At 45.2% G+C, this 23,466-nt stretch overlaps 1 protein-coding gene across 3 annotated transcripts; it reads left to right on the top strand.

The window, feature by feature from the left end:
- The first annotated feature begins 73 nt into the window (after positions 1 to 73).
- Positions 74 to 20,334, top strand: VAMP7 (vesicle associated membrane protein 7). Of its 3 annotated transcripts, none has more exons than XM_049827327.1 (8): positions 74 to 307; positions 7,332 to 7,490; positions 10,667 to 10,724; positions 11,351 to 11,488; positions 16,450 to 16,540; positions 17,170 to 17,237; positions 19,273 to 19,365; positions 20,043 to 20,334. In XM_049827327.1, the coding sequence occupies exons 2-8, from the start codon at positions 7,345 to 7,347 to the stop codon at positions 20,109 to 20,111; spliced, it is 663 nt and encodes a 220-aa protein (XP_049683284.1). In that variant the 5' UTR covers positions 74 to 307; positions 7,332 to 7,344; the 3' UTR covers positions 20,112 to 20,334. The 3 variants fall into 3 exon arrangements, with proteins under 3 accessions (XP_049683284.1, XP_049683286.1, XP_049683285.1); XM_049827329.1 differs by lacking the exon at positions 74 to 307 and adding an exon at positions 4,084 to 4,228; XM_049827328.1 differs by lacking the exon at positions 74 to 307 and adding an exon at positions 4,260 to 4,357.
- The last annotated feature ends 3,132 nt before the right edge of the window (positions 20,335 to 23,466 follow it).

Below are 23,466 nucleotides of genomic sequence, written 5' to 3' on the forward strand. Positions count from 1 at the left end.
GCGCGGTGTCGCCACTCCCGCCGGAAGCACGTCACGGCGGCCCGGTACCGGGGAAGACGGCGGCGGCGGCGGCGGGGGGGGCGGTGGCGCCCAGCGAGCGCTCCCTCCTGCCGCGGCGGCGGGGCCGGGCTCTGCGGGGAGGCCGGGCCCCTCGGGAGAGCCGCCTGGTTGTACTTAAAGCAGAGCGGCTCGCTTTCTCTCTCTCTCTCTCTCCCTCCGGTATTCCCCCCCTTCCCCGGGGGCGGCAGGCCGCAGCGGGGCCGGGACTGACTGACTGACTGGGCCTGCAAGGCTGGGAGCCGTTGCGGTGAGGCGCGGGGGGGGGAAGGGGGGGAAGCTGGGTGCTGGCGGCGTCTCCCTGCCGGTGGAGGAGGCTGGCCGGGCGTCCCGTGGGCCGCTTCTGGGGACGGGACGGTGCTGCCGGCGGGCAGAGGCCTCGTTCGGTATCGGGGCCTGGGGGGAGGGTAGAAGGGGGGGTGTTGGGCTTTGGGAACTTGGGGAGCCGGTTGCTGGAGGACGTGGAGGGGCGGGGGGGGGAAGGCCAGAGCTGCTGGTTTAACTGGGAGCAATGGCTTGGGTGGGTTTGAAAGGCAGGACAGTGATCAGTAATTACAGTTACCCTTGCAGTGGGGGTACTGGGGGGGTGCTGTAAGTAGGCGTGCTTCAGGGTGTGTGAGTTACTTTTCTAGAGAGCTGCTTATTCAATGGCTGTCGTGTTCTGTTTATTTGCCCTTCTTCTAAGACATGTCACACTGCCTTCCGGAAAAGGTGATGGGCCTGGAAGAGAAACTGGATTATTCCTATCTAGCGATTTGTTTCCGTAAGGACAAAGCCAAGGTGCCTGAAGTAAGCTGTGCAGGCAGAGAGGAAGCTAAACTTCTGTTAAGTTGGTGCAAGAATGTTGCGCTTTTTGGGCTTAAAATGAACAAATAAACTACAGTGCTTAACGTTGAAATAGCCTTTAAAGAAATAACAACTTGCAGATGCCAAGGAAAGGTTAAAGGGAAGTGTAGGCTGCTTTCTGCTGAAGTCACCATACTTAAACGATCTTCTTATTGCAGTCAGGCAGTTTGCAACTTGCAGGGTTGCAACACCTACACTTGTTTCATGTTTAAAGCCAGTAGTAATGTGATGGCCCTTGCTTTCTGTAAAGAGGATTTCTGGTAATATAAGCAGTAGCCTCTTCTATCACTTGTTGGCACTAAGGCAGTGAATCTTCTGGTCGAGAAGAACGGACGAGTCCCCCTTGGCTGGCAAGGGCAGCACTGCTGATGGAGGATGGGTGCAGTTTTCTGGGTTTACTTCTTGCCCCAGTTGTCTTAACTGCCATCCAATGGTTTATTCTAGATCTTCAGTGAAGTCAGAGCAACAAAAAAGTTGTTTTTTTGTCTCGCTTGAAAGTAATAAATCCTCCCTACTGGAGATTTAAACATGGTATTGAAGACTGAACTTGTGTTTCTGACATTCTTTAAGATGCTGCATGTTTTTCTGTGCCCTTCTGTCAAATACCGTGAGAGACCTTGTAGGCAGCAGCATGCTGCATCTTGCAGCGTGACTTGCAGTGAGTAAATAGTCATTGTGATACAAGTGCAATACTCGCCTTTGTGCTTCATTTCCGTTAGCTGCCAAATGCTTCTGGCACTGCTTAAGGAGCTCTTTGGATCTGTGGTGCTTTCTGTGTGGCTGAGGAATGCAGCCTGTTTCCCCCCTCCCTCCTGATTTGGAGCCTTTCCATGCACGGCCTACCTGATATCACTAAGTGAGTTTTTCTTTTAGGAAGGTTTGGTCTTGGCTACTTCCAGCCATTCAATATTGTAAGTTTATATAGAAAACTGTTGTGATCTCTAGGTTATGCAAAGGGGTTGATTATAATGGATTTAATTCTTGACTCGTAGCTTCTGAGGAGAGATGTTCTCTAGCAGTTTAACAAATTTGTTTTACTAACAAAAGTAATACATGAGTTTTACAGGGCTGCATGAGACGCTGCTTATTGTTAATCTGGTTTACTTCATTTAATCCATTCTGCTCAAAGCTGGGGGCAAGTGTCATTGTGAAGTACATGGCTATTGTCTCTCAAGTAAGGCTGAGGACTGTAAATTCAGGGAGTTGATTTCCTTGCTGCTGCAGGACTATGGGATCCTACAGTGTCAGCGAGTGTCACCTTAGTGTTGAACTCTCACCTCACTAATGTGAGTTCTGCAAATATCCAGTATTAAAAGAATGGAGACTTCTAGAAGTTGTCTAATCCACTTTATAATCCTTAGTTTGAACCTGGAGTTCTGGGAATTAAGGTGTCTCTTTGCTTGTGTGGGCTTTGTAGTTCTGAGGTTAGTTGCTCACTGCCTTGCAGGCTGCTGATCTTTGGTGGTGTGTGTGGCAGGGGGAGGGTTTGTGAATGTTTTTCTTTTATAACTGTTCCTTTATGTTGGTCCTGTTCATTGAGTGACTGCAATGTGAAGAGATTGGTTGTGATACTTGACAATCACCTGATTGCTCAAGAGGCTTAGTCGTGTTTGTTTATTCCTGGCTGTGACCTGGTGGTGTACCATGCACTGACACAGTTCTGGTTCAGTTGCTGGACTGGCCAAAGCACTGCAGATGACTGTATCTTGGTGGATCTGAAGGGATGTGATTGTATAATAAATTCTGCTTTGTTTAGTTAGTATTGTTGCAGATCAGTGTTCTGCTGTAACTGTTCACAAATTGTTTGACTTGTGGTGCTCAGCAGTTCCTTGTTTTTAGGAAAACTAGGGTTGGTAGCACCTGAAGAGATCAGGTGTTGAGTGAGCAGAAAACAGAATAAAGTGCAGTTTGTGTAGTTTGTGTCTTCTGGCTATATTAATAAAAGCTAAGGTGTAGGACAGGACATGAGTCTAAGTTTGTAGAGAATCGCTGGTGAAGCACTGGACAATTGAATATTATTTTTGTTTTGGCCACAGGTATTACTTTTTTGCTGGGAAAATGTGTGCTTTCTCTAGCCTTGTCAGACAGGAGTGAGCTGCTGTCTCTTTAATCAGGAAAAACTAGGAACACTTGCATTGCAGTTAATCATTTCTTTTTACAAGATCAGAATCAGCTGTGTGGCTGCCCTTGTCTCTGGTGTGATAAGCATTTAACTTGAGTTATCCAAGGCTTAGTTCCCTTTCATGTTTATGTATAAACATGTGGGGTCTGTGTTTTACCTTGGCTTCTCTTCTGCTTCAGCTTCTTCAGGTGGAGGTAGTGGCTTCTGCAGGAAGGTTCCAAAGAGTTACTCATTCCTTTATGTTTTACTGCTCCATGTCAAGTCCAAATGCTCCAATCTTAAATGCTGTTGTGAGCATCAGGCTAAAGCTTTTGGTGTTTTCAAGTCTGTGGAGGGGGGACTTGTGATTAGTAACTTACTCAGCTTGTCTTTAACTAGAGGTAGGTGAGCCTTGACTTAGAGCACTAGAGTTGCACTTTGTGACCCTCAGACTTGCATGTCTGTAGCACTGTGCTTTGAAGAGCCAAGAGCAGTTTTTTAAGGCCAGAGGCAGCAAACTATTACTGGAATCTGTGACTACTTTTTCTGCTCTAATGCAATCAACATGTGGTTGATGCAGCCATTTAAGGCTGGCTTTAAAAAAAAGGGGGGGGGGCAAGCAAGCTCTGCTAGGTTGGCAATGTAAGTCTCTGTGGCAGGATGTCAGAGAGCTCGGTGCTGGGAGCATGCCCAAACAGTGTGTATGTATGCAGGCAGACCAGTCTGTGGGTTCTTCTAGATACAGCTTTCTGGAAGGAAGTTTGGATTTTCTGTAGCAGGGCAGCTCTAAAACACTCTCAGCAAGATGTGATCTGGCAGGCTGGTTTGGTGAAGCTAGAAGGAAAAGGTTGTGGTTAGGCTTCTAAGAGGCTTTGCAAATGACTTGGTGCTCTGCTTGTCATGTGATGTTCTTGGTAGTTCAAGTGTTGCAAGAGATGATAGGATGCCTTGGAAGTGTGTTTTTAAATTCCTTTAAGGCATTTGCTCTTAAACTGGGGCTGCTGGGACTTCACAGGCCCTTGTATACCTTTAAATTATTCCTGTATGAGAAGAGCAGTGTGATGAACAAGAGCAGCCCTAAAGCTCAAGTACTGTGAGAGTCATAACCTCAACTGGGGCTGGACTGTGGATCTGACTTGGTGGGCCACCTGCTTTGCTGCTTGAAGATACAACTTGCTCTTCATAGTATTTCTCCCTGGAAAAAAAATCCTTAACATCTGTGGAGTAAGTGATTCTCAGTGTTGCAGATGGCTGTACTGAGTCAGACTGAAGGTGGGTCTGACTGTGGTGACTGGTGGGATGCCTGAGCAAGAGTGGAAGAATAGAAGAAACTCATGATAAACTCAGGCTCCAGTGAGTGGCTGCTTGGGTGATATTTGTTTAACAGTGATTCTTTTCCTCCATAAACATGTCAGTTACTTTCAGAACTCATGTGAACTCTTTTCCTCCATGATAACATGTGGGAATGAGCTGCACTGTGTGAGGAACTACTTCCTTCTGCTGGAACCTGTTCTTGAACATTCTTTCATTTTTGTGTTACAGATAGTGAGTAATTATGACTTTCTTCTCAGCTTTGTATTCTTTCTTCTTGGGTATCTTTGTGCTGAGGAGTTTCCTTAGAAAGTAAGGGGAAAAACTCTTACCCTTGCTTTCCTGTATTCTGGAACTTCCATAATCTTATTTAGGTGGACATAGACACTACTCAGTTGAGTGTAATAAGCACCACCTGTCCTTATGTTTAAAGATCATCTCCTCTTAGATGTAAAAGAACTTGGTTTTTTTCTGTGATGCTGAGAGATTATGTTAGAGGGCAGTTGTGAACCTGCAAGCCAGCATACCTTTGACTGTGGGAGGAAACAAACCTAGCTGTTTGTCACCTCTTTATACTGACATTTTTAAATAAGCTGGAGCTTGCTTGCTTCTGTCTGGAAGGGAGGGGGACAAGGCAGGGGAACAGCTGTTTGCAGACCCCAATTCCTTCACCAGTAGTGAAAGTGGGGCTGCTGGTCTGGGCACTCTTCACCTCCCTTCTTCCTAACAGGCTTTGTGCAAGCATGTCAGCTGGATATAAAACTTGTTTAAATCCCTGAGCCATGTCCAGATGAGGTTGGCACCTTGGTGGGAGTGGTGGATGGGAAACAAGTGGTGCATGAGTACTTGGATGCAGTAAGTGAGAACAAGGGAAGCTGTCATACCAAAAACAGCAGCAGCTAAACGCAACAAGTTGCCTTTGTTCTAAAAACAGGTCTTGCTCTGAGACAGGGTAAACAAGAAGCAAGCCATGCAAAGCAGCACAAAGGGCTTCTCTCCTGTCCTTGGTAGAAATGGGTCGGAGGAGTGCCAGCTTTAGGCCAGGAGGAAGTGAAAGCAGCAAATCTGTTTGGGAGAGCTGCTGTTGAGTGCTCTGGTGCTTCCTCCCCCCTTCAGTTATTGATGCTCTTTTGTGTTACTGGTCAGGAAGAATGAAGGAGAACAGCTTATCTGGGAACTTGCATCTGCATGGTGTGAGGCTTTCTCTGGCATGTTCTCCCTTCCCCTTTACTGGCACTGTGAACTCTCTCAGGTTTTTTAGAGTGTGCTCGGCTGGGCGCTCTGCTCCAAAGCAGCATTTTTTGAGACCTCTCACTGTTCTCCTTCCCTCTTTGCTTGCTGTGGCCCCTTGTCAAACTCATCCTTTGCCTTCTGTTTCCTTTGGCAGTGCTGGCTCTGAATACCTCGGTGCTCCCAGGTGGTTGTAGCTGTTGTAGCTTAGCTGTGGCTTCTATTCTCTGAATAAATCCACAAGTTTATTCTTTTTCCTGTCCAACGTTGAGCTCTTAAACCTGTGGGAGGTTTGAGAGATTACCTGATTGTTATGGGCCAAGCCTGAATCTGTCAAGCTCCAACTAACAAAGTGAGCCCTGATGCAGTGGGTAGTGATTGCATCTCAACTTCACAGCCCTTTTAACAGCTCTGCATTCTTCTGCCACCTCTTCCACTGTTGCCATGATAATTTGTGCATCAGTTCACATGAAAGCATAAGCTCTTCAGGGCAGAACTGTCTGCACAGTGCTCAGTAGGACTGACCCCTGATACAGAAGAGACCAATAGGTCACTTCAGTGCCAGAGGGGTGGAAAGTCTGGCTGGGTGTAGCCTGTGTTCAGTCTTTCTGCCTGTGGTCTTTGGATGCTGAAGCTAAACCACTGCTTCTCTGCTGTTGTACCTATTTCTAGAGAGGTCTCCAAGCTATTTGGCTGCATTGAAATAGGTGTGTGATCTTTCCAGCCAGAATGCAGACATTTCTAGACACAAAACAAGGCAGGCAATATGAAGGCAGTCAGGTGCAAAGTGAAAAATAAGATTTTCGGTTTTTACAGGGTCAAAAGTCTTCCTAAGTCTTTCCTAAGCAGAAAAGAGGCTTATGGATGTACTGGATCAGCTGAGCAGATGTCACAGCTGTGATCTGACATGTGGTTTCACATGTTAAATCTTGGGTCTGTCAGTAGATTAATGTGATGATACTTGAGCTGATTAAATGTGTCCCTTTATATGACAGCAGGCATGTTTTTCCAACTCTGAGACTTCAGAGAAGTCTGGCCCTCACTTGCTGTAACCTGTCCAGTTTGATACGTATACAAGAATGTTGGCTTGTATGTGTTGCTTGGTGTGTTGTTGAGGTTAAGCAGTTTGCAAGTGTACTGTCTTGCTTTGAGAGGTGCAGATTATGTGCTTTTACAGAAGTCTTGGGACAACATACACTTAGTGAGTGTCTCTAGACCATTAAAAGAGGATGTATATGGTGTGTCTGTAAGCAAGTGGCAGTTTTTCTACTTCAGTTTGATAGCAATCAAAGCCAAGGCCTCACCCCTGAACAGTCATGTGTTAGGGATGGTGGGCTTGGTCTGTATAGTGAGCTGCTGTTAATATAGCTGCAAGACAGTTACTTCCTTTCTGAACTGCAGCTTGCAGGCCACAGGCAGGTTTTTTTCAATAACAAGCAAGAAAAAACTTAAGGGTCAGTTGAAGAGCAAAAAAATGTTCTAATAGCTAGAAATCTAGGTGGAAACAAGGTAGGCAAAATTCATTATGGGATCACTGACTGTAGGACACCATGCAGTTGCAATAAGAAAAACCTTCCTCTAGAGTTTATTGTAGTCCTGTGTCATTCGGAACAGAACCTAAAAGGGGAAATGAGAGAAGCTTTCTGGTAATGGTATCTTGTCAAAGTATTGAACAAGCTTATGCCTCCCTCCCTTTATGTTGAGGGCTGAGAGAATACTGTTAAGATTACGATGCTTTCTCTCCCAAAGAACGCAAGCCTAATTCTTGCGGTGTTTTTGTTTCCAGGTAGTGTGAAGTCATGGCTATCCTGTTTGCTGTTGTGGCGAGGGGCACAACCATCCTTGCCAAACATGCCTGGTGTGGAGGAAACTTCCTGGAGGTGACAGAGCAGATCCTGGCGAAAATACCGTCTGAAAACAACAAACTGACCTATTCACATGGAAAGTGAGTAATGCTTCTCTTCTAGGTATGGGAGGAGAGACTAGTGAACATGCACAAGGGTAGGAATAAATGGAGTGTAACCAAATTCATATTTGGATGTGTAAGTATGGTGGTTGAATGTGCAGTCAGCTCAATAGATACTTTTTTTTCCCCCAGAACTTTGCAGCATAACCAGGATTTTAATTTAGCTTAAACAATAAGTACCAAGGCAGTTGATACAAATTCAAGTTTTCCATTTTTATACAACTCCAAAGCTGTGGATATCAAACTATTGGAATCTTTGCTGTTTGTCTTGTGGAGTCTTTTGCTGGCTTTTCTGAGGCTTGACCATGGCTTTAGGCAAAAATGTCACCCTTCTCAGATCACTTGTGGATCCTGGTTGCTTTAAGTCGTGCTGGCAGATGTTGTAGAGTCATCCTGAGCTACCACAAATCCAGTCTGTGGGACAGAAGGATTTTTTCCCAAGCTTGTACAGATCTCTGAATAGCCCTCAGTCATTGTTGATAGAATGGAGGGATTAGATGTTACATCGCCTGAGGCTATGCTGATTTATGGCATGTGTAAAGCAGGTAAGTCAATGTGCTGGTGTGCAAACTAAAGAATAAACAGAAGAAAGCAAATTTAGAAGCATTGGACCCTATTTCAGCTCTTTTTTTGGAATTGGCAGTGTGGCTGGATTCTCAATATTGCTCAAGCTGTTGTGTTAAAGCTGTTTTGGCTGCCTGAGGATTCAAGAGGTGAGAATTGGGGTAGTCTTCCGCATCCTTCCCTGGCTTGGGAACACTAAAAGTCCCTGGGGGAGAGCTTTCTGAGGAAGCTGCTTGCCTTGTGGTCTAAAGTACTTTGGATGCGGAATCATTTTTTTCTACTGTAATTTTAAGGGTACAGTTATTTTCTTTTGTTTTAACTTTGCCTTGAGTTCTGTTCAACCAGCTACGAAGTTGAGTTTTAGGACTGCCATAGTGCATTTTTAGAGGTGAAAACTTGAATTGTGGCAGAGATCGGTTTGCTCTTTGCTGGGGAGCACTGAGAGATAGGCGACTAATGCATCTACACTTGCAAAGCGTGCTGCGAAGTGTACAATCTTTTGCTTGTTACTGACTGTTTCCTTAATGAGGATCTGACAGACGTGGCAGAAGATCACTGCAGCTTATGGTTGTTCTGCTTTGCATTGTGCTATTAAAACATACAGGTACCATTCTGCAGCTCTGGGAACTGAGCTTAGTGTCAGAGTGTCTCCTCTGCTAAAGTTAGTCTCTTCTGACAAGTCCTATATTGGCTTTTTTCTATGATTTGGACAACCACCTCTTCAGCCAGAATCTGCCAACCCTGCCTTCTCTCTAGGAGAGGGGAAGGAAGAGTTCCTAGCCATCTGTTTGGGGAGATTGAGTGTTTTCACACACACGTGCTTGGAGCTGGCAACTTCTTCCTGCTGTCAAAAAGCAGGGGTTTTGGTTTGTAGATATATAGAATAGCCTCTTTTTTTTCCTTGATCATGATAACTGGGCAGAACATGAAAGCTGTGAAGCTGAGTGAACACATAGAGTTGTTGTTGTTCTTCTCTGTAGGGTTTCAGGGATCCTTCTGCCTTGCCAGGGTCCCAGCCTGTAGGCTAGAAAATTGCCCTGTTATCTGTCTGTCTAGGATCATTTCTTCTCTTCTGAAACAGGAAACAACTTGAGTTTCTTTAAACTTTGAGCTTCTTAAATTCATTTAATGAGTTCTTTCTGTTTTAAAGAAGAATTTCTGTGTGGTTTTATATAATCTCCAAGGAAAACCAGCCCTTGGTCATCAGGAGTTCTCGGGGTTATTTTGTCCCTGCTGTTACAATTCTTCTACAAGTCACTGGGGAGCCTACAAGGTAGTACCAGACAAGCTTTACCTCACTGCTTCCAGGAAGGAGGGGCAATAGTTGTGGATATGCATCCTCCCTACCCCCGCCATGAGAACAGGCCTTCAGGGCAGTAAACTATACTTCTAGCCCATCCCATAAGCTTATTTCAGTGTCTTATATAATACAGAACCTGAGTTTGAAAGCTACTGAGCTGTGTGCTAAGAGAGATGTACAAGGCAACTGCTCTGCAGCATGTGCATTAACTTGCTTTTATTTTGGAGTTTGTATGAGGGTCCACATGCTTACTGGGGAAACTTTTGGAAATACACAAATGTCAAAGTGAAAGGATACATAAAGTTTTTATTAGGAAAAAAAGTATTCACATCACCCTTTTGCAGCTCTATTCCTATTTTGTCCTGCTGTACTTATCAGAAGATCACCTACTAGAGCATCAAATGGTGAGTGGGCAATGTAATAAAAAAGCAATAGCTAAAGCCAGTGAGTTGAACTGGAATACTCTGGTCAATTCTGGTTTGGGTTTAGTTGTGTACGAACTTAAGGGTTGTTTGGGGGTTTTTTCTGGTGGGCCTAAAATAACAGCTTGGTTTAATTTTGATAGGAAAATACTGCTTTGAACTGGTTTGCACTGCTTTTCAGGATACTGAGGGCTGCATTTCACTAACATCTGTGTTCGCTCAGCACCACCAAGGCATCTTTACATGAATAGTAAACCTAGCCACATGATTCAAGCCTTTTTAGCGTGATTATTGTTCTATGTAATTAATTTTCTGCTGTGGTTGCTTTTGTCTATTGGCCTTTGCGATGAAAACCAAAGGCAGCGCAACCCAGTGGTCATACAAACAAGGCTAAAGAAGCAAGTCACTGTACCAGCGAAGTTTGCTCAAGTATTATCTTTCTGGTCACTCCAATTAACTGCAGCTCTCGTCACATGTGAACTGGTGCATGACTGCTTGTATCCACATTGATTAGGATTAGACATAAATCTTACCCCTGGGTAACCTGTCAAGGTTTTGTTTTTACAAGTAAGTAGCTGGAAGAACGTGGAACTGAAGTTGTTTGGCAACTCAATGTCCCATAAAGTTATTGCGAAGCATGGAGTGTTGTGAAGTATGTGAGGCCAGTGATTCTTTAACATGTAGGTGGTCTCTAGTTTGGTGTAACTTACAGGAATGGAAACACTTAAGTGAACAAAGATGGCTGGGATATGTTGGCATCTCTGTGATTTTCCTGTAGATTAACTGGAATTTGCTCTTCTACTTCTCCTAGAAGATTAGTCCTGTGGCAGTTCCAAATGACTTTTTTTTTTCTTTTTTCTTCTCTACAGTTATCTGTTCCATTACATCTGCCAAGACAGGATTATATACCTCTGCATCACAGATGATGTAAGTATTTTGTTTACCGCTGTTGCACAGACAGGCTCTTTGCAGGTTTTGGCTTTTTTTTTTGTATCTGTATGTCAAAGAAAATCAATAGTGGATGCTAATCTGAGGTGCCTGTTTTTTCCCATTGGAGTTAATGCTTGTGTTCTCATTCATATCAGTTACAGCTTTGAAGTCTAAGCCTGGAACTCAAATGTATGTGAATAGTTATTTATGAGGTTAAGTTCTTGGTTTTGCCTAGTTTCTCTCTTAGCAGCCCTAGTGCAGTAGAATCTAGGTGCAGAGGTTAGCCTTTAATTGTCAGTGAAATATGCATAATATTTCTCAATTGGAATGGAAGTGTTGAAGCAAAAACTTCTCCCTCCCTGGATAAGGGTACCAGGCACAGAGTTAGAACTGTGAATACCCCAGCAGAATCTGCTGCCAACCAATGTCCAGGAGGCTGAGACTGAAATCTGGCTGCTATTCAAACTCCAGGATAACCAGTCAAATCCCATAGTGTTATGCGCAGCATGCCTGTTAAGAACTGATAATTGCAGCTTCTCTACAGCCATCTATGTGCCCCATACACTTTGTTACTCCTGACTTGACACAGTGCAAGCCACAGTGGTCTGTTCTCTTCCTTCCAGGACTTTGAAAGATCCAGAGCCTTCAACTTCCTGAATGAAATCAAGAAGAGGTTTCAGACCACATATGGCTCAAGAGCACAGACAGCCCTTCCCTATGCAATGAACAGCGAGTTCTCAAGTGTCTTAGCTGCACAGCTGGTGAGATCTGATGCTAAATGGGATTTCCCTAACAAGCCAAACTTCACCCCAGAAATTCTACTTATATTTTCTCACTTGGGAACTGAAGCGCCCTGCTGAGTCTGGGTATAAAGCCAGGGAAGTTGGCTGTTCTCCCCACACTTACCCTGCAGCTGGGTTGCTTCACTGCTTTGGTGGTAAAAATGGGTTGGGGTCAATAGTGATGCATTAACTGTTTGTACTAAGTAGCTGCACTGGAGATTAGATCGTAATGGTTAACATTTGAAATGTCAAACCTAGTTCCAGTTGACCATCCAGTGCAAGCTAACATCACTGTCACTAAGAGGAAGACAAACATATGTTACTCTGCTTCTGTTAAACTAAACTTCAGAACTTGAGTATCTAGTAATCCCTAACGGCCCCTCACTTCCCTCCCCTTTTACTTCATGGTAATTGCAGTGGCATGCTCCTGGAGTGTGACAGGGTATTTGGCTTATGGTACTGTGTCCTTTTCAGGAGGAAAGAAAACTGGGCTTGGATTACAGTCAAGTGCTGTATACAGAACCATGGTAGACTGTCCAGCTAGCTTGCACAGAGGCTCCAAGGATTTCCATTCCCAAGATAGGTAGGAGGTTAAAGAGCAGGATAAATGACATGTGAAAGGTCCCACATTCTCCAAGTTGAGATTTGTCTTGCATCCTTCGAACCCCAAAATTGAAAGTGTGAGGGTATTACAGAAGTGAGGGGAATATCTATTTCACGCTCAACTTGCACTTTTCAGCTGAGGCTGTAGTGGTGTTCAGGACGATGCTAGATTCCAAGTCCAGGGGCTGTAGGCACTGTAGTCTTTGCAAGATGAGTTGCTCCACTAGTATGATTCCTGTCTGGAAGGAAGATGAAGCCCATGTCAGTGGGGTCTATGCAGGCACTGAACAACAGCACGTGAAGGGCTGTGGGACAGAGCCCCTTGATATGGTGCAGTGCTGCAAGCTCAGCTGCAGTGGGGAAAGCTGCTGTCAGGGAGCTGCCTGCAGCGTAAGATATCTTCTTGCCCACTGCTCCTGTGGTGCCAGGACCCGGTAACAGCTTGGTGTCCTGGCAGGATCGTAGTGGCACCCCTCTCCTGTGGTGTGAGAAGGGAGCAGTGTGTCCTAGCTTTCCCACTGGCAACACAGCGTGTTGCTTTCAGTTGTTGGAACTGGATGGCACCGCTGTCCTGATGTGTCCCAGCTTGTGCTGTCTGATTTTATTGGCCCTGTTGACAGCTCAACTAAAGCTGAGTTCTGAATGTTGTCGTTAGGGCACATACAGAACACTGTCAATCTCCTTTTTAAGAAATTTCCAGCTTTCAGAAAGCTCTATTCTAGCTACTTTGGGTCTGTTCTTGGACTCCTGAAGGAAAAGGTTTGGCTGGAATCTGCTTCCCTCTTGAGGTGCCGAGGAGTTATGTGCTTATTTTGCCTACCACAGGAATCTGATACAACCTTGATGCTACCATCCCATTTTCACAGAAGTGCTTTGCTTGCTGTGTATTGTATTTGAGGTGTGGCAAAGCCCTCAGCTGCCAGACAGGAGAGATTGGAAATACTTGTATTGCTTTATGTATTTTATTCACAGCAGTATGTGGGTATAGCTTCTGAAGCATTAAAGTGCACAGCATAGTGTTTGCATTTCTCTTCAGCCCTCTATAGAATGACATCTCTCAGAGCACTTTTTCGTAACGCAGTGTTGACTTGATCTGTAGCCTGGGTCTGCAAACAACACTCTGCCCTGCTTCAGTGGGGGTTTTTATGTGGGGGAGAGGAGGAGACAAAGCAGAGAACAGTTGCTCTAGGTGTGGGATAGGGCCTCTCTTAAAATATGAGCTGTTAATGTAGTGGGAATGTTGCAGTTTGCACTTCTCCTTGGTGTTTGGTCTGCAGTGGTATACTCCCAGCACCTGCAGAGAGAACAGGCCTGGGGAAAGCACAGGCCTTTTTCTAGATGTAATGTCAAATTAAATGAAGTCAGATGGAAAATAGAGAAGGAATAAGTAACTGCCCTGTGACTCATACGATCAATAGCCTTATTAGTGCATAAAACCTCAGGCTACAAGGAAAGTGTTTTGAATCTTCTGTTGGAGACTCTTAAGAGTCCTTAATTGACTACAAACAACTTCATAACCTGAGCAATGTTGTATTGGCTTGGTTTATTTTTTTGAGACCTCCCTTGAATTAAGATAAGATGTCCTTGGAATATTGGCTTTCAGAGCTTGTACACAATCTGTATCTGGGGCAGCTACAGCTTGTGCTGTCCATGTGGTGTAGGAGGTTCTCAGTTTGCTCTGCTGTGGCTGGTGAGCATGTTAGTGCTGCTGCTGTTGTTCTCTGTGAAGGGCTTGGCTTTTTTCCTGCTGATCTGCTGAAAGTGCCAGGTTTGGTGATATTACAGATGCAGGAGGAGAGGTCCTTTGCTGGTGAGCCATGAGCACAGTTCTTGCCTGTAAGTGTAGAAACTGGGCAAGCTTTATAACACTCTGCAGCAGTAATAGTTGCATGTTGAGGTGCAGGGTGAAGCCAGGACTCTAAGGTGGGTGAAGGTGAAGTGAGGATTTGCGCTTGCACTGTTGCTGCCTGAAGTTTGTATTGGAGTTTGCGAAAGGAGCTGTTTGTGTTGGTGCCCTCAGTGACTAGCGGAGCTGACTTGAAGTATGTCGAGTTGCACATAGTTCATTGCAGAAACTGTTCTTTGGCTTATGCAGCAGATAGAAAGTAATGAATAATAATGCCAGTGTGGTTCTGGAAAGACCCAATGCACTATGCATAATAAATTAGATTAACTTCCTATGTGTGATAGTACTGAGTTTTTCTTCTCCACCAGGCTTTGATATGTGGAGATGGAAACTATATGAAGTGATGACTCATCAAACTGTAAGCTGTTCATGGCTGGAATAAGCTTAATGAATTGCCTTATCAGAAGAGCCAGGCAGTCTTCAGAGCCCTGGTGTTGATATTCCTCTAAAAATCCCAGCCTTTCCATTTCTCTAAAGCATGAGAGGAGCTGCCTACCTTAGCTTTTGCATATTGATAGAAATCCAGGCATCAACTAATAGAAGTTAAGTGATGACAGAAAGCTCTTGCCTCAATAGCTCTAAAACTTGCTGAGAGCCCTACTGATCAAACATTACATGGAGTGCAAGAGCAGGACTGTTATCTAGGTGATTCCCTTAACTTAAGGAGTTTAACTAGTGTGAGGCTGAGGGTGGAGGAAGAGATCCTATGGCAGTTCAGAGATCACCCTACAACTCAAGCGTAGCACACAGATAATACTGAAAAGTGAGGCTGTGCTTCCAGTAAAACCAGTGACCAGCTTTGATAGCATGCTGGTTCTGAACCTTCTCCTAAAAAACTAACCTCTGAGAAGTTTCAAAGGAGCTGTTGCATTCAGTGCTATAACCATTAATTATGACCTGAGTATGCAACTGCTGTTAGTGTTGGAGACTCTTGCTTCCTGTGTTGTCAGAAATGGGTGCAAATTGAACACTTATTCAGAAGAAAATTGGGGTTTAAGTAGCCACATGGGTGATCATGAAGTACAGCAATCGTGATCTAGTCCTGGCCTCTGCTGTCAGTCTCCTTAGATGGTCTCTTATTGAAGCAGAGATGCTTTGTGAAGGTCTTCAGGTGTGAGTGCAACGGCTACAAGTTTAGAGGAAAACAACAGTTTATGAGTTTTGCTGTAGAGACCTCTTTCCCTGCATGAAGGTGACTTAAAGGGAGTGGGATAATAGGAGCTGTGGCTAGCAATGTTTGACTGCAAAGGACCTGTGATGAGAGCAGTGACCTAAAATCAATCCAGGAATAGTGGAACTTAGTTATCCAACGCCGACTTCACCTCTATTTCCCTCCTTTGATTCCGCAAACACTATGAGACTCCTTTTAACCTGGGGGTGTTGGCTAGCGCTTCTCTCACCTACCCGCCTGAACCATGCCGTCACCAAAGGTTCACTTGTGATCCCCAAACCAGGAAGGAGAGTCTTTGAGTGAAGTCCCCATCACTTCTGAAGGGAATTAAAGGGGAGGAATGATGGGAATGGTGCACAGGTTAGCAACATGTCATGGTTTTTTGGCTTTCTCCAGTGAAGCCACAGAGCAGAGTGTGCTTCTATAGGTATCTGACAAGCTAGCAGGTGAGCTTGCTCCATACAGACACTGGGCATCCTACTGGGGTATCTAGTGCATGCTTTTTCCACTTGCTGTAATACACTGGACGGATTCAATATTTGCAAAGCTATTGGCAAGTGCCAGACCGTAGCTAGGAGGTGGCATGTGAAATCCTCCTAGGTGGGTCTAGTACACTGCAGACTGGTTCCTGGCTGCTTGTATCCTCTCTACAGGAAGAGCAGTTAGGAAACTCAAACTGGCCATCTTCAACACCTACTGGTGTGGTGTTTCCAGTTCACAGGCCCATCTCATCTTTGCTGGAACTCCCTCTGATGCTCAGCTGCAGAGATGGCTGCGTGCTGTCTTGCTTGTGAAATTGCAGGGCTCTCTTGACATGTTCTAGAGATAAGTAGAGAAGGTCATGAAAGTGTGTTGCCTTCATAAATAGTTTAGAAATGATGTGTGGGACTGGGACCACTGATAGTAGCCCAGGCATTTAGTGAACCATGTCTCACAGATTCTTGTCTTAACTTTCCTTCCGTGCTGCCAATTGCTTAGACTTTCAAAGGGGGCTGTTACTTGTGGGTGCTCTGGAAGTCACAGGCACCTGGCTGCCTTGCAGCTCCTGCAGTGCAGGAGCAGATGGGCACATGTGATCTGTAAGGGGCTGATAGAGTCAGATTTTGGTCTACTGCCCACTTAAAAATGTCTCGGGTAACTTGAAAACTCACATTTATGTCTGTGCTGTTCTGTAGTGACCAGGAGTTTCCTTTTTTGTCTGAAGGAACTGAAGTGCAATGTTGAGAGTCTCTGCTTTCACTGACTATTCATTTGTTACAGAAGTACCACTCGGAGAGCAAGGGCACTGACCAGGTGGCAGAGACGCAAGCTCAAATCGATGAACTTAAAGGAATCATGGTTCGAAACATAGGTATCTGGCTTCCCTCAGTGCCACGCATGCAGGGTTCATCGGGGCCAGAATGGCAGTCCTGCAGGGAGAGTTATTGAGTGAAGCTGACGGTGGGGTGGCCTCTCTTGACAGAATGAACTGATGAAGAACGGGCTGGGGGAAGCTCTGAGTTTGCAAGCTGTTACTTGTGTTGAGCTTGGTTGAGGGTGGCAGATGGGTGTGAGGAGCGCTGTTTGAGATGAACTTGGACAGCTCGTGGACGGGGTGAAGCACACTCTGGTTTTGGTCCGTTTGTCACTGTGGCTTTCCTGCAGCTGCTGTGAGGAAAATGCTCCTCAGTAGCTTGCTTTTTGTGTGTGTGTGTCAGACTCTGGTTTGGGTTTTGACAAGTCTGACCCTCTTAAAATAGAAGGTTAGATCGGGAATTGACCAAAATTGAGTCGGGTCAGTCCCAAAAAGTCCCCAAACTGTGTGATGTGAGGCTGTTCCTTAAGTACTGTTGCCTGGCAATCTCTGAAAAGCCGAGAACTACTTGATATCTAATAAGCCACTGCCAAGAGCTCCTGGCTTGCATTTGGGCTTGGGTATTGGAAGCAGCTTTTTGCACTGGGATTCTACCTACAGATTTGGGTTTTTGTCTCTTTCTCCAGACCTTGTGGCACAAAGAGGAGAGAAGCTGGAGTTGCTGATTGATAAAACAGAGAATCTTGTGGATTCGGTAAGTCTGGGGAAGAACTTAGAAATGGGGAAGTAGTGTTACTGCATCAATTCTGCTCATTGGGGAGCAGGGGAGGTGAAGACCTGCATCTAGAGCCACTTTTAAACAGATACTGAAGGAGCTAAATCTACAGGTAATCCTTTGTTGTGTCAGACACAAGTCCTGTCTTATTCCCTCCCCATCCTTAACAGCTGTTTCACAGGCCACATCCCAGCCTTGCAGCTCCTTTACGAGAATGAAGGTATCCCATGCATCTCTGTTCTTTATCCTGCCAGTACTGGTGGGATTTGTGGGTGACTGCTTAATACTAGGCGGCACTGCTGGGCAAATGCTCTGCTCCCAAGGACCAGCTGCCTCATCCTGTTAAAGAACTGTCTTCAACTTGCTCCTGTATGCTACAACCAAAGCACAGGCTAACATGCTGCCAGCAATAAGCGGTGCTGTTTCTTCTCTTCATCTCTTGTGCCCAAGGAGGGGAAAACCCACCCTTTATCTGGAGCAATAGGAAATCCAAATAACTCTAAGCTGGCAAAAAGTATTCATGCCTTAGGGAGGCCATAGAGGTGCCTGGAGCTTACCCAGTAGGGAATACTGTCCTCCAGCTATCGAGTGTTTGAACCTTACCACTTCCTCAGGTGGTGGCAAGAAGTAGTTAAATCTCAGGTAATGCTTTAGACAAATGGACTGGAATTCCTTCAGCAATTAGGCTGAATTTGTGTATGAGCTTTCCCAGGGAGTGTTGGTTCTTGGAAAACACACAGAAAATGGACTGGGACATACCTCTAGTGTGAAAGTCTTACAGCCCAATGGTGAGTGTCCTAGGAGATCCAGGGCTGAAGTTCTCAGACTTCAGAGTAATGGACTATGTTTTATCACTCCTGTATGAGCTTTGGCCACCAGAATATTGTACATAAACCAAACATGTTGGAACCCTCCTAGCAACAGTGGCAAGGGCCCTGTTTCGGGAGGGAGGTCTGAAGAAGGTGGTGGTCAGGGTGGCCCTGTCCTCTGGAAAACTAGTCTGGGCTGAGACGAGGTGTGTTGGTATCCAGCAGTCTGCTTCCACACGTAGAAACCGCAGAGCTGAACAAGAGAAGTGCTCCCAAAGTTCAGATGGTGGCTGAGCGTGGGAATCGAGTCAAAATTACAGTTCATAGGGATGTGGTTCTGCCTGGTGTAGCCTTACCCTAAAAAGTTGGGGGGTGGTTTGTGGGGAAAACCTGAAAATAACCAGCAGAGTGTGCTGCTGAGTTGGCTTGTGCTGGGTGGTGCAGCCTTTCTCTGGGCGGGCATATACTTGCCTGAGCTGTTCAGGGAAAGCCTGTGAAAATAGTTGCACTAATGCAGCCTGGTGGGTATTTGAGGTTATTTGGTGACCAAAACCTATTTTGAATGGGTGGAATTGCAGGATACAGAGAGGAGACTTGGAACAGGGTGACCACAAGCTTTCCATAAAATGCAGCAAGCCCAAATACTGGAGGAAAGTTCTAGCATTAAAGGGACTTGTCTAGCCCCTTGGGAACTGCTGTCAAGAGCATTGATATGTGTTGTCTCATTTTAGCAGGTGTATTTACAGTAATAAAGTTGCATGCAATATGTTGGTGATTAGATCGCTAGTTCCATAAATATTCTGAGCACTTCAATTCCCAAAAGGTTGGAAGTCAAATGAGAACCCAACCAGAAGTACTCTAAGGTAAACTAATCCTTGTGGGCAGCCTACAGACCTAGTGATGTTCTGCATTTAGTCCTCCCAAGCTGCGTGTGGGAAGGCACAACCCTGAGCTGGTTCTGGACTTACTCTTACGCTTGATCTTGCCCCTGAAGTAGTGTGGAAGAGTTTTCTCTTGATGCCTGTTCAGTTTTGTATTAGTGTAACCGCAGGAGTTAAATGGCTCTGGAGGAGATAACTGCAGTGGTTTGGGTGGTTATTAGGGCGGTAGTAGCTGGGAAAAACCTCCAGCATCCAGCCTCTTGGGGTGCACCTTCTTTTGCAGAAGGTTCAGGAATTAACTAGTTGTTTTACTTTCTCTTGTAGTCAGTCACTTTCAAAACTACCAGCAGGAACCTTGCTAGAGCCATGTGTATGAAGAACCTCAAGCTTACTATTGTCATCATCATTGTATCAATTGTAAGTATGGAGCACAATCACCTTTAGCTCTTAAGTCAGGCTTAACTACTGGAAAATACCAATAGCATAGTACTCTCTTTAGACCTGCATGTACTAAGCTCTGTGCGTGGAAGGGCCTTAGCTCTAAAACCAGTGTTTTGATGGTCTCGAGTGAGGTGAGAGGAGCATTTGTGCCAGGCAGCTTTTCTTGTCAAAGCAATAGGAAAAGCTTTCCCGGCAATTCTGTCTAGCATCTAAGTGCCCATCATAGACAGCTGCCTTTCTAGCTCTGTTAGAAGCTAAGATATTGAATTTATGGCTGCTCTATCTGTAGTAGCTTTTTAGGTCTTGGTCCTGTTGGTATCTTGTTACTTCACTAGGAAGTAGCTTTTTTTGATGTGACAATGTACCTCCAGCCTGTAATAAATGCTAACGTGAGGATGCTGAAGTGTATGGTACTTTGCCACCACTGAACTCTTGTTCATGTTTTGCTGGAGGGCGGTTCTCATCCCCATGTTGCTGCAAGGATGTGGAGGAAGAGGCACTGGCACAAAGTCCTATGGGGCATTTGACAGGTTATTTAGGGTTTTGATAACCTGGGGTTTCCAAGCTTGTGATTTGATTGCCAGGCCAAGTCAGCAGTTGACTGAATGATGGAAGTGTAATTCTCTGCTGAAGTAGCTGTTTTCTTTCTCCAGGTTATCATCTATATCATTCTATCGGCTGCCTGTGGTGGGCTTGCATGGCCAAGCTGTGTGCAGAAGTAACTGGAGGCAGCTGGTGCTGGTCACCTGGAGATGAGAATCACAGGAGTGTGAAGAAGCAACCTACAGAATAACTCTTACTCTTTCACTACTGACACCTTCTCATTCTTCCATCCCTCCAGGACCTCAGACTTTTTTGCCTTATCACCCCAAACAGGCCCAGCTGGTCACTGCTTCTATGCAGCTGTAACCTCAAGAATGGGCTGTTTTAAATTACTTGAAGGGATTTTTTGTTGTTGTTTCTTTTTCTGTCCCAACTACAACCTTCTCAGCTGGGTGGGCAGTACGTCCAGCTCTGGAGGATTACGTGCATGCTCGCCCATGTGTCCATGTAGCTTTGCACTTTCATGTGAGCGTGCAAGTGGAGAACAATACTGCTAGCAACTGTCCCACCCATGGGGGGGATGGTGTTGGAGGGTAGTTTGGAGTGGGCTGAGCCTAACTAATGGGGGAGGGACAAGATGGGTGCATGTGTGCATTTCCACTTTCTACAAATATTGGAGATCCAGGTGCCTCTCCCAGCGTATATGGCCTTGTGTGGTTCTGTAGCGTTTCAATGTGTAGAAGTTGCCAGTGGAATATTGGTAGTAACAGAAAGGGCTTTTGGGCCAGGGCTTTATGCACTGCAAGATGTAGGTGCTGCCTCTGTATGAAACCTCCCTTTTCCTGGAGGTCTTCCTACAGGTGGTAAGAGAGGGTGTTGGGTCACCTCAGCATTTTGAAATGGCTGCCTCTCCTCACTTCTTCCTCATCTCCCCCCCCTTAATTTGTGGCTAAATCGATACAGTAAAGGAGATGGTTGCATATAGTTATGGTTGCAGTAATGTATCTGCTTTCTCATGTTATTTCTCCTGTTCTTTTGAGGGTGGACTAAAAATGAATACTAATGCTATCACTTGCTAAGGTGAAATTGGGGGCCAATCTATTGATCTGGCTTGACAAGGTGTCAGGTATCTGCTGCTTGTGCTTCTACTCTGAAGGTGTGCGCTAAAAACTGAGGATGGAGAAGGGACAGAAGGTTGGAGTTGATGGATGGTTACTTTCTCTATGGTCTGAAAAAGACAGGCTCTTTCAGAGGATGTAGTAATGTGCTCCTCTGAAAAGAAAAGAAGAAAACCAAAACCAAACCCAAGGCTAATAACCAAATGTAGGATCAGGTATGCTGATGATGTGCTGCTCTCAGAGGAGATAGGGACAGCTTTGCCTGCTCTTGGAAGCTGTGAGCACTGTGTTTCTGTCCCAGCTGGGTGTCTGAAGTGTCAGGCCAGTCCTGGCTGTTGTTGCCTGGGGTGAGGGGCGTAGGGACTTGTCTTGTATTGTGCAGGCTCATTTCCAAGAGAAGAAATGGAAACAACTGAAATCTTATAAAACCATCAGATGGTCAAAGGAAGCTGCATCTTTTTGGTCCAGGGATGTGGCTTCTAATGGTGGGTGGAAGCTGTCGCAGTGTGGGAAAGAGAGGCTTAATGTGGTGACTAAACTCGAGGACTTGGTTGGTGCCATGGGTTCCCTGTGCCCTGCAGCAGGCAGGGCAAGGACATGAAATGGCTGCTCCTTCAGGTGCTTTTTGTTACACTGACCTTGGAGCTTTCCAGCGGGTGCCAGGTAAAGAGTTCTCCTGTAAACTTGTACTCTTATTTGGATTTGTCTTCTACTAGGCTGAAATTTAACTAAGGGTAATCAGATCTTGATATCCAGAAAGTGTCAGTGGGTCTGATCAGTGCTGTGGTCACTGGCATCTGTTTCTATTTGTGTTAATCAAATGTAAAGCTTAGAGAAAGACTTCCTCCCTCTTATCTCCTGCTCTTACAGCCACCCACAGTTCAGTGTACAATTTTGCATGTTTTAGGGATTGTTGATGTTACTGTGTTCATTTCTATGATTTGTTGTCTTATGTACAAATACTTTTTAAAGAAAATACTTCCTTTCCTTTTAAAGGATGCACAGAGGCATTAGTGTAAAAACAAAGTTAACTTGATTTAAATAAAATTACTGTACAGAAAGCAGATTTCCTTAGTTTTCTGAAAGGTGGGTCTAGTACTAGATATAGAGTGTTGGGAAGAACTCCTCTGTGAAACCAGTGTGTACCAGAGGGCATGGGTCACCCTGTGTGTAACACTGCAGCTCCAGGCTTGGTGTCACCCTGCACGGCTGCTCAGAGGAATTGCGTGTGGAAGTCTTGCTGTGAAATAGTTTCCACGATGGCTGTGTAAAACCTCTTGGCTCTGGAAGAGTTGTGCCTTGGTTCCGATGCAGGTGCTAGAGCCTGTTGTGACTCAAACAGGGGCTTGTTTCTGGTGGTGGAAAGAAGCTGCTTCTCCCTGTTGTGAACTTGGAGCATCTGTGAGTGCCTGGGACAAAGGGACACTGGGGACAAGGTGCCCACTTGCTCAGAGCACTTGTGGGTGGAGAGGATGCAAAAGGAAGAGTGGTGACACAGGCAGCGGAGTGCTGTTATTACTTGGAAGCTAAATGAAAGGTGTGTGAGAACTTTAAGGCATTTTTCAGTGATCCAAAACCCCACTATCATTTTGAGGGAAATCCCCAGGAATGGGTGCCTTTCCTCTTCTCTAGTCACAGCTGGGAAGAACCCACTTTTTCCAGAAGAGTTTGATACAGACTGACCTACTGCTTGCTGTTGTGCAGTAGAGCCTCTCCGTAAAAACTCTGTAGCCTTTCATCTACCTCAGGAATGTTAAATGCTGATGTAGGATTAGGTTTTGGAAGCAGGCTCATGCATCAGTATGAGGGAGTTGGATTTCCTCTTAAGCTTGCAGAAACTGCTAAGCGTTCTGTTGATTGTTATCTTGGTTTGAGGCAAGGTAGCATTCTAATGATACCTGCTGGGCCTCAGGATGATCTAGAATATAAAAATCTGAAGGAAGATCACTTAGAAAAATGAAAGGATAAAACTTAAAGTAACATCTCATTAGTGTGATAGTTCTTACAGAGCTGAGTGTTGTGCGTTTTCCTGATCTATGGCCCAAAAGCAAACAGATGGCCCTCTCCTGAAGTGGGTCAGCCATCTTCAAGTGCTTGTCAGCATTGGATTTATGCTTAAAATGCCCATGAATTTGAGCAGAACCCAACCTCAGAGTAAGGCCCTGGTTAACCTTTTTGCTTACTACTTTTTTAGCCTCTGGTCTGTCTAGGAATGTGTATCCAAATCCCTGTCTGTAGACATCCATGCTGCAGTTCTTCATAGAAACAGTATCACATGCCTGATAACCTTTAACTAGAATACAACCTTAAACTACTGAAATATTTTACTTTTCCAGAAAGTTTTTGTTCTTCACCTAGCACTAAGTATCTGTTATGTATCCCATTAAATACTAGCAGCTGTCTCAACTTAGGAGGC

This window comes from Accipiter gentilis, chromosome 24 (assembly GCF_929443795.1).
Source record: "Accipiter gentilis chromosome 24, bAccGen1.1, whole genome shotgun sequence".
NCBI classification, from domain to species: Eukaryota; Metazoa; Chordata; class Aves; order Accipitriformes; family Accipitridae; genus Astur; species Astur gentilis.

What these genes read in the sequence shown, in the direction of transcription:
- VAMP7 (XM_049827327.1), top strand. Translation starts at nt 7,345, where the DNA reads ATGGCTATCCTGTTTGCTGTTGTGGCGAGGGGCACAACCATCCTTGCC. An exon ending in CTGACCTATTCACATGGAAA is followed by an intron (nt 7,491 to 10,666) that starts GTGAGTAATGCT and finishes TCTTCTCTACAG; the next exon opens with TTATCTGTTCCATTACATCT. An exon ending in AATCATGGTTCGAAACATAG is followed by an intron (nt 16,541 to 17,169) that starts GTATCTGGCTTC and finishes CTCTTTCTCCAG; the next exon opens with ACCTTGTGGCACAAAGAGGA.